Source organism: Mastigoproctus giganteus, chromosome 4, assembly GCF_048544385.1.
Source record: "Mastigoproctus giganteus isolate SK-2022 chromosome 4, ASM4854438v1, whole genome shotgun sequence".
NCBI classification, from domain to species: Eukaryota; Metazoa; Arthropoda; class Arachnida; order Uropygi; family Thelyphonidae; genus Mastigoproctus; species Mastigoproctus giganteus.
Genome location: NC_143578.1, coordinates 158,447,411 through 158,464,439, shown reverse-complemented (window position 1 = coordinate 158,464,439; position 17,029 = coordinate 158,447,411). Strand labels below are relative to the sequence as shown.

The 17,029-nt window shown below is 40.6% G+C and overlaps 1 protein-coding gene across 1 annotated transcript in view; it reads right to left on the bottom strand.

Moving 5' to 3' along the window:
- Positions 1-17,029, bottom strand: part of Mfe2 (peroxisomal Multifunctional enzyme type 2) — a 741,845-nt gene that overhangs the window by 35,128 nt on the left and 689,688 nt on the right. The window contains exons 28-29 of the mRNA XM_090372984.1: positions 3,594-3,728; positions 591-732 (exon numbers count right to left, since the gene is read on the bottom strand). Coding sequence (XP_090229110.1) covers positions 591-732; positions 3,594-3,728 — 277 coding nt within the window. The remainder of the gene's footprint in view (positions 1-590; positions 733-3,593; positions 3,729-17,029) is intronic.

Here is a 17,029-nt window from a genome sequence, read left to right as displayed (position 1 = left end):
ATGATGCCTAGAGAGCTGGCTCCCACCTCTGGGCAATGCCACACTAATTCAGAAAAAAAAAAAAGCAGCCAACATAAAGACAACAACGGAGAGAACTTGCTGTAATAACACGTTATATAATTTAAATGTAGTAAGCTGTATAATTTGTGTGTGTGTATAATGTGTGTTTTAGCCTGTTTGTATTAAATTTTTGCTCTAACTGGTTTTTTCTTTGTAGGATAACAATATCTAGAATAACTGTGGCTTGAAAATTAACAGATTGGATAAGGCATCAATTAAGTTTCTTTTGATTTGGGAGGATTTTAACCTGAATCTTTCACTACGGCCTGTGGGACAATTCACTCAGAATCCCTTGGTTGGGATTATTTCAATTTTTATCATTATAGAAAAAATCTCAGCATCTCTACCAAATGGATTAGACTTTCATGAGCACTCTTATTTTCAATGGAGAGGGGGAGCTTAAAAATTTCAAGCTAAACAAGTTACTTCTACACTTCCTCAACTTTTTAGAATAAAAAATGAATACAAAATTTAATTCTTACAATTTCACAATATAATTTTCCCATAAAAGTTAAATCACATGAACTTACTCCACTGTGTAACTGGTTGATCTGCCTTGGTAATATTCCACTCATACACAGCTTGTAGCTTTGCAATCAGCTCAGGCATTCTGGAAATTCTCTTGGCTAATTCAATAAAACAAGTTTCACTCTTCAGATTTGGATCAAGTGGCTGCAGAAATACAAGATATTTAGTATTACCTATTTTTTTCATTAAGAAAGACATTATTCAAAACAATTTTATATTTACTATTATTATACTGACTTCCTGCTGCTGTTGGTTTTTAGGTGCATCAGCAATTAAGCCACATTCTAAATAACATGATATGCATCTTGTGCAGGATTAAAACATCCAGAATAACTCAAGAGGGGAAACTCAATACATTTCTGAGATCAGCAAGCTACATCTCCAATTGTATACTGACTTACAGAATAGGAGAAAAAAAAAAAGTGTGTAATCAAATAATGATTTACATATTTAAACGCTATCATACTTTGCACAGTGTTTCCAGGTTGTTGTGCTTCAAGTGTAGAAACTACCCAGGGAATGTACATTGGTTTCTTTTTTCATTAGGTAATTTGATTTTAAATATTTGCCTGCATGCAGTCCCCTGCATGCTTCTTCAATATTACTTGCAACAGTTTATTTACAGCAATTCCTATACATGACACAGAGTATTTAATTATATCATTATTTAGTTTTTTTGTTGACTGATAATGAGTTACCTGACAGACTGATAGTTGAAAAACTCAGTTAGATCGGAGTCGTCCCCAATAATATTACTGAGCCAAAGGGACTTCTAAGTTAGAGAGGGAATGGAATTATTTGGATCTGGCAGACTGATAATGAGTATATTATTATTATCATCATCATTAGCCATATGGTTCAAGAAAGCCTGAGGCTTTTGCTGAACCAGCCAAAAGAAAATTTCTTCTCAGTTACCCTGAGAGAGAGAGAGATGATATCCAGCTCAGGACCCTGTTTCACAGTTAGTGATGAATCGCAGAGCAAAAGGAATCATCTCCTAGCAATAAAAAGACGTGTGAGAAACATGCCCTGGGCAGTACAACCTCTTTTTGCCTATTTGATTGGAAGCTGGATCTCCACAGCTCTAGATTATGTTTTATAACCTGTTATAAACTGGTTATATCAAAATTCTCTCCACTTTTCATTGTATATGTAGCATATGATTGATTTATAATCTGAATACTGAATCTGGAAGTGGTCCCTGTCAGAGGGCTTCTTGTTGCTTCATCTACACACTCATTTCCAGGTTTGCTAGTGTGCTCAAGGATCCAACAGAATAAGTATTTATTGTTACTGAGTTTCAATATTTTAGATCTTATTTGTTTTTAGAATGGTGTAAAAAGTGAAAATTATATTGAAGGGCCATGATAAAGAGTCTGTATAGATTAGTCTTTGGACTGAAATCATTAATAGGAAACGTCAAAGCCATCTTAACGGTACATAGTTCTTCAGTGAAGATACTGCATTCCTGTGGTAATGAGAGATTGATGTTGGTAGGACCAAAGCAGTTCCCACAGTTGTGTCACTTTTAGAGCTGTCAGTATAAATATACAGAGTTTTTACATTGCCAAAGGCATGAGTGGGATGCAGTTTTTGGTTTTTGAAAGGTTTGATTCTCCAGGGACTATTTTCCCAATGACAGATGTAGCTATCACACAGAGTTATATGCACATTTCCTATGCAAAGCAGCTTTAGTTTGTGATTTCCTGTTTGGTTTACACAGAAAAGTACAGTCGGTCACTCTGTTTTTCATTTGCTTGAAGCCTTGTGTTTTTTTGAGCATCGTTCTTACAAGCCAGAGTGAAATTGGGTAACATTTTGTAACAAAGTCCGGTCTCATCACAGTTATATACCTGCAGCTTCATCATTCGCTGAACGTATTTCACCTGATATAGCATTTATTTAATGCTACGTTAGCCCTCCATTATTTGCAGTGAATGCTGTGGCCCCATTTCCACGAAGATCAATGTGTAATTTTTTAGTTCTGCGGTTTGGCCACCATCTTCAATTATTTTCTGAAGCTGGGCAGGGTAAGAGCCTGCAGCTTCATCATTCGCTGAATGTATTTCACCTGATATAGCATTTATTTAATGCTACGTTAGCCCTCCATTATTTGCAGTGAATGCTGTGGCCCCATTTCCACGAAGATCAATGTGTAATTTTTTAGCTTGGGTTTGCAGATGGGGTCCAGATAGACACGTGCCTTTAGATTGTTTTTGAACAAACCACTGAAGCACAGTTTTATCCAGTTGTTTGTCTTAAAGTTGATGCAAGCATTTTCGTTGCAGTCCATCGCTCGTTTCCATAGACTTGGCTGCATCATGAAGTTTCTCTTTTTCTTTCTTCCATCCACACACTGTAGATTCATTCGCTCCAAGGTCTCTAGCCACTTGAGTTTGCTGGACTCCTCCAGACTTGATTCTATCAAGAGCAGCAATTTTTTCTTCAACAGTAAACTTCTTCCATTTTTTTTGAAGTTTCACACATTTCTTTAAATTTATATTTTAAAAATAACAACTTACAATTTGAGAAACAAGAAAAATTGACAGTTGGCGATTGATGCAAATACATGTTCAAACACTCTGCGATAAAGTTACAAGTCGTTTATTATTGTTCTTACGGAAATCATAGCATAATGCATATCACGGATTTGCAAACTGAAAATATCACCATGTGTTCGCAAAGAATCCAAAATGTTGGTCTTCAGTGACTAAAAACACATTTCGACCGATGATAAATGGGAGCCATGCTTGCATCGTGTTATAAGCAGAATCACGTTCTAATGGGTTTCAGTTGTATTAGTCAGATGCATATTCCACTGCTGAATTAGTTCTTGTAAGTGGTTTCCTGGAGGTGTTTTTTGGTAGCCAATTTGTAATTTTTGCAGTAATTTTTAAAATTTGTAGCCAATCAAATGCATTTGGTTGGCTACAAATTTTATATTTGTAGTTTTATACATAATAAAAGGAACATATATTTCAAAAGATATTCTTCATTCATTTTACCTTATCCGAGAGAATGGGAGCTAAGAGAGGCAATTCCACAGCTCTTTCACTCTTAAGAATTTCTTGCCAGAGTTGATTGAGCTTTTGTGTAAGCATAATATTTCCTTTTATTTTCAGCCTTCCAGTCATGAAAGCCTATTAAGAACAATTGTAAAAAAATTAATTAGTATCAGCAAAATTACACAAGAAGCATATGGTGCCATCTAAATATAACACTTTAATACTCACTTCATTTCCCCATAATTCCTCCTAATTTGTTACAACTATGCACTTCCACAATACAGGGGGAAGAAGTGGAAGTATATTCTAACAATCAGGTATTAGGCTGAATGCAAATACTCATATCTATTCTGCAATCATCTTTTTTACAATTTAAATTTATATCCGCGCGCACGCGTGTGTAACTCTAAAATTGAAAAACTTGAAGGTTTTTCTTCAGATAATACATTCAAGAATAAGAACTAAATGTGAGTTTGATCTAGATGATGCTCAATTGGGATTTAGGAATGCACAAGGCATTGTTTAGTATCAACGTTCTTCTCCAAAAGTGTCTTGACCAACAAAAGGGCATATTTGTTTCATAGACTACAAGAAGGCCTTCAACATATGCATCACAAGCGGTTGATCTATTCCATGAGTCCCATCTAGATGGAAAGGATATCCGCATTACTAAAAATTTATATTGGGGGGGGGGGGTCAGACAGTCACAGTCCGAGCCGGAGGATTAGGAACAAACAACACCAGCATTCAACAAGGAGTCCAACAAGGCTGCATCCATTCACCTCTCCTGGTCAACCTGTACTCCAACAAATCACATTCTTTGCAACACCACTGAAGGTCTCCAACATCTTTTCAATAGGATCAGTTCGACTGGGGCAGAGCTTAGAATCAATATTAATGAAAAGAAAACCAAGTTCATGATATTTAGCCGCAAACAGTATGAAAATGTAGACCTTTCGCTCAATGGAAATTCCATTGAACGTGTCAGTCATTTCTAATACTTGGGAAGCACTATCACGGAGAACCTAGAACCTGAAAAATAAATATGAAGTTGCACTGAAATCACCAGAGCAACTTTCAAGAAAATGAGGTCACTTCTTTGAAATGACAACCTCAAACTGAAATTAAGACAATGTATAGTCAAATGTTACATCTGGTCCATACTTTTATATGGTGCTGACATGGACTTTCAAGGCAAGTTTCCTGAACTGACTAGAGGCATTCAAAATGTGGATACAGCACAGGATGTTACGAATACCACAGATGGACTTAATAAACAAGGTCCTCCACAGAGCAAGAACAGAAAGAACATTAATAACTTCCATCTCTTACCTTGACCACCTTCTATGATGAGAGGAATATTATCTACCTCAATTGATAATAAAAGGCAAGATTGATGGAATACTGAGAATTGATAGGAAGAGAATATCGTGCTACATAACATCCAATGATGAACTAACATACAAAAAATAGAAGAACTGTTCAGATTAGTGGAAGATAGAAATGCTCTCTCCTTAGTAATTGTCAACATCCGGGGGGGGGGGGGACAAGGCACATGAAGATTTCCAAATTTCGTGTGTAGGATGTGTTCATACCAAAAAAGTTTAGATCTAGTCTGGTCATGGAAAAAGGCACTACAAGCTTTATTTTGTTCTTTTTTTTAAATGGTGGAATTCAGAACTGCACTGATTTTTGGTTGAACTGGTAGTTTTGAAGAGGATGGCTTTTTCTGTTGCATCTTTTTTTCTGCCATAATCAACAACTTCAACAGTTGAGGACTACTGAATTATTTAGCATTGGCATTAGTAGAGGCATTTGATGCAAGAAAGCAAGCTTATGCAGCATCAGCCAAAAAAAAAAAAAATAAATAAATAAATAAAAAATAACCACTTCCACTTCACCCCTCTGTTCATTCGAAATGCCTGTCCAGCTGAGACAAACTTATTTAGGCTATCAACTTCCACGACAAGGGATGGAAGTCTGTTCCACCATCCAACCACTCACTGGCTAAAGGCAAATTTCCTCACGTCTCTCCTACATCTGTCTTTCCTCAATTTGAATTTATGCCCTCTCAGGTGATTACTCTGAGCAAGACGAAGAATCCCATCAGCATTGAGCATGCTCAAACCATTCAAGGCTTTATACACCTCTATCAGATCACCTCGCTGGTACCTAGTCCCCAGACACTGTAATTTGCAAAACTTAAGCCTTTCTTCGTAAGAGCACCCCATTGTTCCATTCACTAATCTTGTTGCCCTTCTCTGTACTCATTCCAGCATCTATACATCCTTCTTGAAATGATGCCTCCAGACCTGTATGCAGTACTCTAGGTGTGGCCTGACCATTGCCTTATACAAGGGAATAATCACCTACTTATCCCTGCTAGAAAAATTCCTATATATCATTGACAATACACCATGAGCTACTCTTGCAGCCCGTCTGCACTGCTCAGAGAACTTCACATCTGCCTGCACAACCACCCCCAGGTCCCTTTCATTCTCTACCACTGTCAGCGTAGTACCACAGAGTTGATATGTTGCTCTGGGGTTGCTGTTTCCCATATGTAGTACTTTACATTTGTCAATGTTAAACTTCATTTGCCACCTCTCAGCCCATCTGCTCAACCTTTCCAGATCCTGTTGTAATAGCATAGTGTCAGTAGTGTCCTTGACAACCCTGCCAACCTTTGTAACGTCTGCAAACTTGGACATTAAGCTTGATATACCATCATCAATATCATTTATAAATACAGAAAACAATAATGGACCCAATACTGAACCCTGAGGGACTCCATTAATAACATTAGTCCACGATGAGCAGTGTCCATTGATTACCACTCTGTCTTCTCCCCCTCAACTACCCCTTTATCCATAGCAGCAATTTGCCTCCAATGCCACACTGCTCCAATTTGTGCAGCAGTCTTCCATATGCAACAGTATCAAAAGCCTTTCTAAGATCCAAGTATATAATATCAAAGTTATTCCCTGCATCCAGTTTTTTTTGTGACTACATCATAGTATCCAATCAAATTGGTCAGGCAAGACTTCCCCTTAACAAAACCATGCTGTGCCTGAGCTATAACTGAAGTCTTGTCTAGATGATCCTGCAGTGCTTCTTTAACCAGCACCTCCATTAATTTTCCAGGAACAGAAGTTAAACTAACAGGTCTATAATTACTTGTGTCGCCCTTTCATCCTCCTTTGTGAATTTGGGTCACATTTGCACATCTCTAGTCCATGGGTACTTCCCTTGAGTCCAAGGAAGCTCTCATAATTATGGCTAAGGGTTTGCTTCCTTCCTTTGCTGCCTCCTTTAATATAACTGGATAGATCCCATCCACCCCAGGTGCCTTTCTTGTATTTATCTTCAACAATTTCTCCGCCACTTTACTCTCAGTTATTACAAGATTCTCTAGCTTACTGCCAGAATTGAATACACCTCTGGCATTCCCCTTGCTGAATAACTCCTCATGTGTGAATGCCGATGAAAAATATTCATTCAGTTTGTTAGCTACCTGCGCAGGATCATCAACAGTTGACCCATCGATATCAAGTGGACCAATCTGATTCATCCCCTTCCTTCTAGAGTTTACATAAGTAAAGAACTCTTTGCTGTTTTTCTTTGCATCCCTTGCCAAAGATTTCTCATAATCTGCCTTCGCCTGCTTAACCTCCTTTGTAACTTGGTTACAGATCAACTTGTATCTATCATAGGCTTCTGTGTCATGTGTTAATTTGTATGTATCCCATGCATTTTTCTTCTCTGCCATATGTCTCATTATTTCATCTGACATCCACTTAGGCCTAAACCTTGAACAATATTTCTTAGTTGGTATGTAAATCCTAGTAGCTTCCAAGATAAGTTCTTTGAATGCTTCCCATTTTGAATTTGCTGTTGGTATCATCATCAGTTGGTCCCACTGTATAGAATTTAAATACTGTCTCAGTCCATCGTAGTCGCCGTTACGAAAGGAATAACCCTTCCCTTTACCCCTGATGGTAGTTACCTCTTTGAGTAAATCCCACTTCAGCACACTGTGATCACTGCCACCTAGTGGTTCCTCTATGTGCAGATTCTTAATGCATGAAGAATCACTACTGATAATCAACTCAAGAGTATTACTCCCTCTAGTTGCCTCCAGAACATGCTGATGTAGAAAACAATCATCCAATAAATCCACAAAAGCCTTGCTAGTGTGTGAGTGACCAGCCCCCAAATTCCAGTTAATATCTGGGAAATTAAAATCCCCCATTATAAGACTCTGATTTACTGGCCCACTCTATTTCCCCGTACAGTTTCTTATTATACTCATCAGAGTCATTAGGCCTATAGCACACTCCTACTCTTAATTTTGATCTCCCAATGCTTATGTCACACCAAACTGACTCGACACTGCACTGTCCAGCAATGTCGACTGGCTTCACTTCCTTGGATTTTATGTATTTCTTAACTAATAGCATAACCCCTCCTCCCTTCCTACCCTGTCTATCCTTTCTGTAGACATTGTACTCCCCAAATTCCAGTTCTGCATTCCTTATATCTGTGTGACACCACATCTCTGAAATCCCCACAATATCTGCCTTTGATGTTTTTAGCAATACCTCAAATTCATCAAATTTATTTACTAAACTCCTAGCATTGGTGTACACGCAAGTATACATGCACCTGTTCTTTTTCTTAGCTAACCTAACACAACCTATGTGTTTATTTGTACCCCAATGATTCCCAGCAGTCTCTGAAATATCCTGCATATTATTTTCCAGGCTGTGGCTCATTCCAATAGAAGCAGTGCAAGAATCACTTTCACCTCTGCCAGTGGCTACTGTTAATCTATTAATCCTTGTATCCCTCCAATCTAGCAGTTTTCCGACCCACCTAACTCTGCCTCGAGAGCATCAGCAAATATTCTTGCACCCTTTCTATTTAAGTGTATCCCATCCCTGTAGAAGCAGTCTCTCCTGTTAACAAGTACAGACCAGGCTGAAAAAAATTCTACCCCTTGAGCCTTGCACAATCCTTCCAGGGCCGGATTCATGCTCTCCCTAACAGAAGGATGTCCTTGAAGAAGGAACTGAAGACACAACCAACAAATCTGAACAAGAAGGCTCCAGAGACCACAAAGAGTCCAAGGACCAGGTGCCACCACTGACTTGATCGCCTTTTCACCAATTTCTTGCCATTTGTGGGATCCTCGAAAGGTACATGGCAAAAAAATTCAACAGGATAACAGCTACCATTAGAGCCAACATAATTAATCTATTCATTCAAGATGGAGAACATTGTCCTAAATTTGCACATTGACAACGAGAAGCTGCAAACCAAAATTGACATACTTGATCAGGAATGGGAACCAAATGCTACAATGCCCCATTCCTTTGCAGAGGCATTGAGGAGCCACCAGTAGCCTCTGCGTTGAGGTTACCAGCAGAAGGGCAACCCACCAAGGGGAGGGCCAGAAAGCATCTGGAGTCACACATACTTGTCAAGCTGGTTGAGGATGCCTAGTGACGCTATTAAGGAAATCCTTATCAAGAATCTAAGTAACCAAATGAAGAACATTAAGAGTATTTGCAAGATAGAACCCCCGGAACATCATTGAAACTGACACCAGGGAGGAGGTCTTAACTATTCTCAAGAACCACAGCATTACTACCCTAGGTTTAAGAGCTGAGGCACCAAAAAAGGAAGGCCCTTCAATCATTATCTTTGACATTGACCAGAGTTACACACTGGAGGAACCAAGGAAGGAACTCTTCCTGAAGAACCTCAGCAGTCATTTTCACAGAGGAAGAACTTGCCACTGATGTAATCCCCAAGTATCACACCAAAGCCAAGTCCCCCCCCTCTCCTGTCACTGGGTTGTCGAGCTGTCCTCAAGAGTTTGGCAGATAATTACCAACCAGAATAGGGTATTTGTAGGCTGGGGAAGTCACGGACAGAGAGAATATGTTGCCATACCCAAATCTATAGGCGACTGTGCTTTGGTCACACAACCCACATGAGTCCACATGCGGTCACTGTGCCTAAAAAAGCCATAAGTTTAAAAATTGCCCTGACAGATAGCTTTGTTTGTCTTGTTTGTTTTTTTGTTTCAAGGAGCATTAGCAACTATGGCCATATTGCTCCGGGATATGCGGTGGTCATTCCCTGACCTTTCCGCATCCTCCATATTTAGTGGTGACGGGCTCAAACCCCGGTCTAATCAAGAAGCGTGTGCTATGCACTGCTGCTCCTTCCCACCCGGCTACGGAGGCGCCCTTGACAGATAGCAGCCAGCATCCTGTGCGAATTGTAAAAGTGCTAGGCCACTGCACAACCACTCTATATGAGACCCATCCTGTCTGGTGTATCAAAAAGTATAAAAATCATACCAAGCAAGGATAGATTATGGCTAGACTCCACAATAACTCCTACACAAGTGATAAAACTTCTTCAATTAAATGCACAAAGGGTCAGAGCAGTGGTAGACCAACTAACACTCAAGTTGCAGGAGGAATAGATTGATGTCTTGCTCCTACAGGAGCCCTACACCCACATGGGAGGTGTGATGGACTATCCCACCTCCTTCAAGGTTATGCAGTGTACTGACAACCAACCATGGACTGCCATTATTAGGAACACTGAAATTATTGCTACAAGGATCACTCCACTTTGCACATCCATCAGCACCTGTGCCCAAATCTCAACATTTATGAGCTCCTTGCATCTCTTGTCATTGTACAGCCACCCTGGAGAAGATATTGCCATTATCACAGCAACTATACAGCTTCAGATCTCCTTCCTGGGGGAAGACTACTGATCTGTTGGATGCCAATTGTGTGTGTGTGTGTGTGTGTGTGTGTGTGTGTGTGTGTGTGTGTGTGTGTGTGTGTGTGTGTGTGTGTGTGTGTGTGTGTGTTATGGAGGTTTAATGGTGCATAAGCTTCTGGGGCTATAGAGCACCTGATGCCAATTGTTGTTCTACTCTTGGGCGCAGTCTAACTCCAGATCGAACTGGTAACAGAAATGGTGAACGTCTGGAAGATTATATCTTAACCTCTAAATTATGTGTTCTGAGCAGACTGGTCACCCAACCACTTAGTGGCTCCCTCTGAGTAAGCACCATTGATCTCACTTTGGCCACCTCAAAAATTCCCAGCAAATTTATCAACTAGTCTGTTAGAGAAGCCTGGACAAACTCGGACCACTGAGTGATCACTCTGTCATTTGAGGTTGTTTGCTCTGTGGAATGTCTACCACCAGCACCTAGGGATGTTGTCTGTTACTGCACAAAGAGAGCTGACTGGGAGAGGATATTGCACCACCCAGCCATCTCCTAAAAGAAAACCATACCGCTACAGTGTACCCTGGTAGAGTGCCAACCTGCAAGAACTTCCAACAAGCATGGGTACACTCAATAATCTGTGAAATTGAAGCTGTGAGAGATGCTTATCGCATTAAGGAACTCTTACACAGCTGAAATCAGGTGAAGCAAGAGGACCTCGTGGCAGATGCTTGTTGAAACCACTGTTCGTAACTATGCAATATGCATAGTTACGAACAAATTTCCCAGGGACTAAGTCCTCAGCACTACAGTTAAACCAGATGGCACACGCACGCGCGCACACGCACGCGCACACGCACACACACACGCACACACACCTACTCCTGGGAAGACTCCCTAAATAATTTGCTTAATGCACTCTTTCCTACTGAAGCAGGCTCACTTCTGCAAGAGCAGCAAAATATCATGGACAGCAATGAATCTTATACAAACAGGGAATCTGAGCATCTGTTCACCCAGACAGAGTGGAACACCGCACTAAAGAAGACTACGGAAGGCAAGATCCCTGGACATGACTTCTTGTAGGTGGATGTGGTAAAGAGATTTGTGGAGAGCTACCCCAACAAACTTCTTGATGTATTTAATAGATGCCTTGCTGAAGGTACCTTCTCCTCTACCTGGAAGGTGCCCCCCCCCCAAGCTTATACCAAAAATCCTGATAAACCTCTACAGACCTATAGTACTCTCTTCAGTACTAGCTAAACAACTGGAGAGACTTCTACTTCTACTTTACAACTTCTACTTTACCATTTATCTAGACCACAGTTATCTATTCTGATGAGCAACTACCCTCATTGCAACAATTTGGTTTAAAAACAGTTCTCTACAAACTCATCACTTGCACCACAGAGACCAATGACAAATATTTTCTTGCCAGCATGGTCAAGTTTGTGGGAGCTTTTGACAGGTTGTGGTGGCCAAGAATCCCTAGGAGCCAAACAAAAATCCATACAGCCTCTACAACTGTGGAATGCCTACCACCAGCACCTACTTAGTGCTGACTTGTATTCTTCTCCCAGAAGGATAGATACAAGTCACCACCAAGTATCAGTGTTGCAAGAAGTGTTCCCCGGGGTTGCCCCCAGGGCTCAGTCCTTGCGCCCTTCCTCTGGTCTGCAGTGTTGGATGAGTTCCTGGGGTTGGACCATGGGGGGGGGTCCACTAGCCTTCGCAGATGATCTGGTTCTTGTCGTCCAAGTGAATACAAGAGTGACCTTGGAGATCACAGTTAACCAGGTGCTGACCAAGTTCCAGAATTTGGCCTCCACTCATCATCTCTCCCTCTCTGGAGAGCAAACTAAATCCATCATTCTCAAAGGGAAACTGCAAATCAGACCTCCTACCATTAAAATAGATGGCTGTATGAGGAGGTAAAATACCTTGGTCTCTACCTAGACTCCAGGTTAACTTTCTTTCCTCACCTGAAGTATCTCGCAACAAAAATTAAAATATATGTAGCCATGATTAGGTGCATTAGCAGAGCTGACTGGGGGCTTAAGACCAAGGTGCTGATGTTGATCTACTAGGCTGTATATGTACTTACAGTATGCTATGGAGCCTCTGGTGTCTCAAAATCTCCGTGGAGAGGAACATGTGAAAACTGGAATTCAATAAAGCACTACAAGTTACTTTCTATGACCAGGGCATGCTGTACCATCAGCACCCTTGCCCTCCAGGTTACAGCAGGATGTTCACCACTGTACCTTGGGGTAGCACGCTGAGGACTGTTCCAGTTAAATCTATGGCAGGAATCATGGAATCACATCAAAAAGGTAGAATCACCTATAAGTTTATATTCACGGTCAACTTCACTTTCCCCAGGCCTCCTCCCTGGTTTTCCCCTGGACGGACTACAGGTCACCTTCTTACTAACTGGTCAAGGACCATTTAAGCAGAAAATTACGGCTCTCAGTATCGAAAATGACCCATGAGGTGAAGAGGAAATCTGGGAACACGTTATATCATTGACCATCCTATGAAGAGCCACGGATAAGACTAACGAACTAAATACTGAAATACAGAGATCCCCACAAAACCAGGAACATATCCTATTAGTGGATGAACAGTCATATCGGCATTTGCACAAGCAGTGCTTACAATCAGAAGAACCAACCATCCCAACATGATAGGACAAGCTCCACGCTAACTCTGTAACAGGGTAGGATCATGCAAACCCCCAAGGGCAGGATCGTGCCAGCACTTAATCTAAGTGCAGGATTTGCAGAGAGTCATGCTTCCACCTTGCAAACCCCAGATCAGGGTAGGATCAATGCAGGCACTCTCCTGAGTGTGGGAACACAATTCAGAGCTAGTGGCTGATGGTGCCACACAGGTGCATCTGCGGCTTTATTCCCCCCCCCCACCTAAACAATCTTGGTGGATATTCTCCTCTGTCCTCCACCAATGTGTGGTGATCATTGACTAAAGATCAGAGCTGTATGGGTTTTTCAATTACTTGACAATAAGTATCCGTATCATTGCTGAGTAGAGAAAGGTTATGCTAGTCTATTATTCTTTCTATAATTTATCTTCTTCTATTTGATGTCAGAAATTCCCTATAGGTTGATTTATTTCTTAAAATAGTATATTGGGTCCTGGTGAGTAGTATGCTGAACATATGGTTACTCTAAATCTTAATAATATTATTACAGCTATCACTTCTAAGATCCCCTTTCAGATGGATTTGATTAATTTTATTTTATTATTATTTTTGTGTTGAGGGAATGTTTTGTTCTTTAAAGTATGTCTTTTGGAAACAAAAGCATAGTGGTGCATGGTGTGCTATTAGGTAAACAACATCATCATAGTCTGCACATAGTCCTCTACAATTCTGTTGAACAAATTGATCCACTATTTGCTTTTTCTTAGAAATTTATATTTTCTTCTGAATTGAAGTAGTCTTATGTTTCTCTACCTTTGTCATTCTTTCTTTTTCCTTGGGAAGAAATGCGATTCATGTCCATTTCTTCCTCTGTGACTGTTCCTTGAATTGATTATTTGGTCATGTTTATCTTTTCTATGTTCAGTTGTTCAACTGCTTTGATGATTGCAGGATAACCTCAGTCTGTTACTATGCTGATTTGGGGATGTTTGGCCTAAGGAAATGAAATTGGAATGTTTGTTGTTTTCTTACTGTTTCTGCGAGTTTAATTTATTGTTGTTCTAACCTGTGGTGAAAATGACTTGTTCAGATATTTAAGTCTGGATTTTAACTGATTTATGCTTTCCCACTGTTTGGATATATATATATATATATATATATACAGGATGATTCACTACCAGTGCAACAAACTTGCAGGAGGGGCACAAAGACGAATCGGAATCACATAGCATTGCAGGGTCCGAAATGCCTTCGTCATGCGGTAGAGGATGTTGAACAGGAGGTCACGTGAACAGCGATCCTGCTGGAAGTCAGCATTTGTGAACCGGTTCCCGAGGTTGAACTGGCCGACATGCACCTCGCGTATGGAGCTGCGGACTGTAACGGGCACGCCGCTCTGCGTTTGTACCAGGAACGTTTCCCGCACAGGCGTGCTCCTCATCATACAATTTTCCCACGTGTGCACAGAAGGTTACGTGAGACTGGTTGTTTCATGAGAGGTACCATGAATCGAGAGCGATCTGTTGTTGGTTTTTAGGAGCATTAGCAACTAAGGCCATATTGTTCCGGGGATATGCAGTGGTCATTCCCTGACCTTTCCGCATCTTCCGTATTTGTTGGTGACGGGCTCGAACCCCGGTCTAATCAAGAAGCGTGTGCTACCACTGCTGCTCCTTCCCACCTGGCTATGGAGGCGCCAATCGAGAGCAAACGATGAGTACGCCAGACAATGAGGAGAATGTCCTAAGTCTTGCAGGAGGCAATCTGAGTAAGAGTACAAGTACTCGAGTGATAGGCCAACAATTGGGTATTTCCCAATCCACTGTATGGAGGATACTGTCAACAAACCAAATGAGTTCATACCATGAGCAACGTGTCCAATCACTGGAGCCTGTGGATTATCCACTCTGGAGGACTTTTGCTACTTGGTTTCTTCAACAGAGTGCGGCAGACAGAGCATTTGCTGCGCCCGTATTGCTCACGGATGAGGCAAGTTTCACAAGAGAGGGAACCTTCAATCAACATAACGCCCATTTGTGGGCTTTGGAGAACCCCCATGGTACGCGAACACATGCAACTCAACGCCGTTTCTCTGTCAATGTTTGGGCCGGCATTGTTGGAGACCACCTCATTGGACCATACCTTCTGCCCCGTTGTCTGGACGGTAGGGCATACATGATCTTTCTCCAGCATGATGGGGCTCCCCCACATTACACCAATGACGTCCGCCAACACCTAAACGTTACATTTGGACAGCATTGGATAGGTCGCGGTGGTCCGGTTCACTGGCCTGCTAGATCGCCGGACCTATCATGCCTGGATTTCTTCTGCTGGGGTCAAATGAAGACATTGGTGTAACGAGACCCCCGTTGATTCAGTTGAAGACCTCGTCGCTTGCATCTCTGTAGCTGCTGGGGAGATTCGAGACATGCCAGGAATCTTCCAGAACGTTAGGGATTCCATGCGGCGGCGCTGTGAAACCTGTGTGACTGCTTCTGGTCGAACTTTCGAACACCTTCTGGTCGAACTTTCGAACACTTACATTGGCAAAAATGGCTTTTTGCCAATGTAAAACTTGTCATTAAAATGATTTCTGTTACACTAACGAGTTGCTGTTTCTGTTCTTTTTCTTTGTTTCTTTGTTCACGAAGGCATTTTGGACTCTGCAATGCTATGTGATTCCGATTCATCTTTGTGCCCCATACACCTCCTGCAAGTTTGTCGCACTGGTAGTGAATCACCTATATATATATATATATATATTGGCTTGTTCGCATTGCTGTTTAAATGTTGTATAGTGCTCAGTTTTGTATTTCTGAATTAGTTTTGTTGCTTCGATTATTTTTTGCAAGCTCAATGTCCTCTACCCCACACCCACAATTTGCACATGTTAAGCTGTTAGAGCAATCGATGGTCTCGTGGTCACTATAACCATATATTGCAGATACAGAAGTGTCCTTGTATGCCACTGATGAGTACGAAACTAGATTTAAACAATAAGATTTCTTGTTGGTATTATATTTCCATCTCTCTCTCTCTCTCTCTGGATATTAATTTTCTTCACTCAGTTATTCCTTGGTTCTTCTATTAGTTCTTACTCAGACATATTTAAGAGTTCCACTCGGGATCACTCTGCTGGAAGAGTTTAAAGTAGTAAATGAAAGCAAAATTACTCATCTAACTAATCCAACAGCTGCATGGTCACTAAGAGGCACTGCTCTTTCCTTCATGTGGCAGGGCTGGGGACAGCAGGGTAGCCAGATTTTGAAGTGAGGGGGAACAAAGGGATAAAATAGATGCCAATTGTTTGTTTGAATGTCATTTTTTATAGTTAATGAACAGGATAGGGGAGCACTCGCTCCACCTGCCCCCCCTGGCTATGGCACTGGTTGGGGATGGGGTATTACAGCTATTGTTATTTCTCCAAAACACGTTGTTATTAACAACTTCTCCAAGTGTTTGGGATTATTACTCCTATCTGCTAGTACAGTGGTTCCCAAACTACTGAGATCTACTGACACCTTTAAATATGAAAAAAGTTTTGCGAACCCCCTATATATACCGATATTAAATATAAAATTAAAATCAATATATATATATATATATATATATATATATATATATATATATATATATATGTTGAATACTGGGCTTTCTGAAAAGAAAATTCTCTTATGTTTAAAACAACTTAACTTTCTTATTTTTACATAAATATATAATAACTTTAGTGTGTTCTCTTGGATGCGTTGTAGCATTAGAGTTTTTGCAATATTCATATTGACTCTTTTGGTATGGGAGTGTTATATTCTTCTCAAAGTTTCCATCCCCACAATGTGAGGGCAAGAGAGGTGCCACTCAGTAAGCAAGCACTAATGGATTAGTTAGGCTAGTAACTTTAAAAAAAAAAAAGAGAAAAAAATAGAAAAAAAAAAAAAAAACAGGTGAGTTTCCTTTTATGTTTTCATTTACTACTTGTTAAGTAAAGAGCAGTTTCTATTAAAGATGAAAATA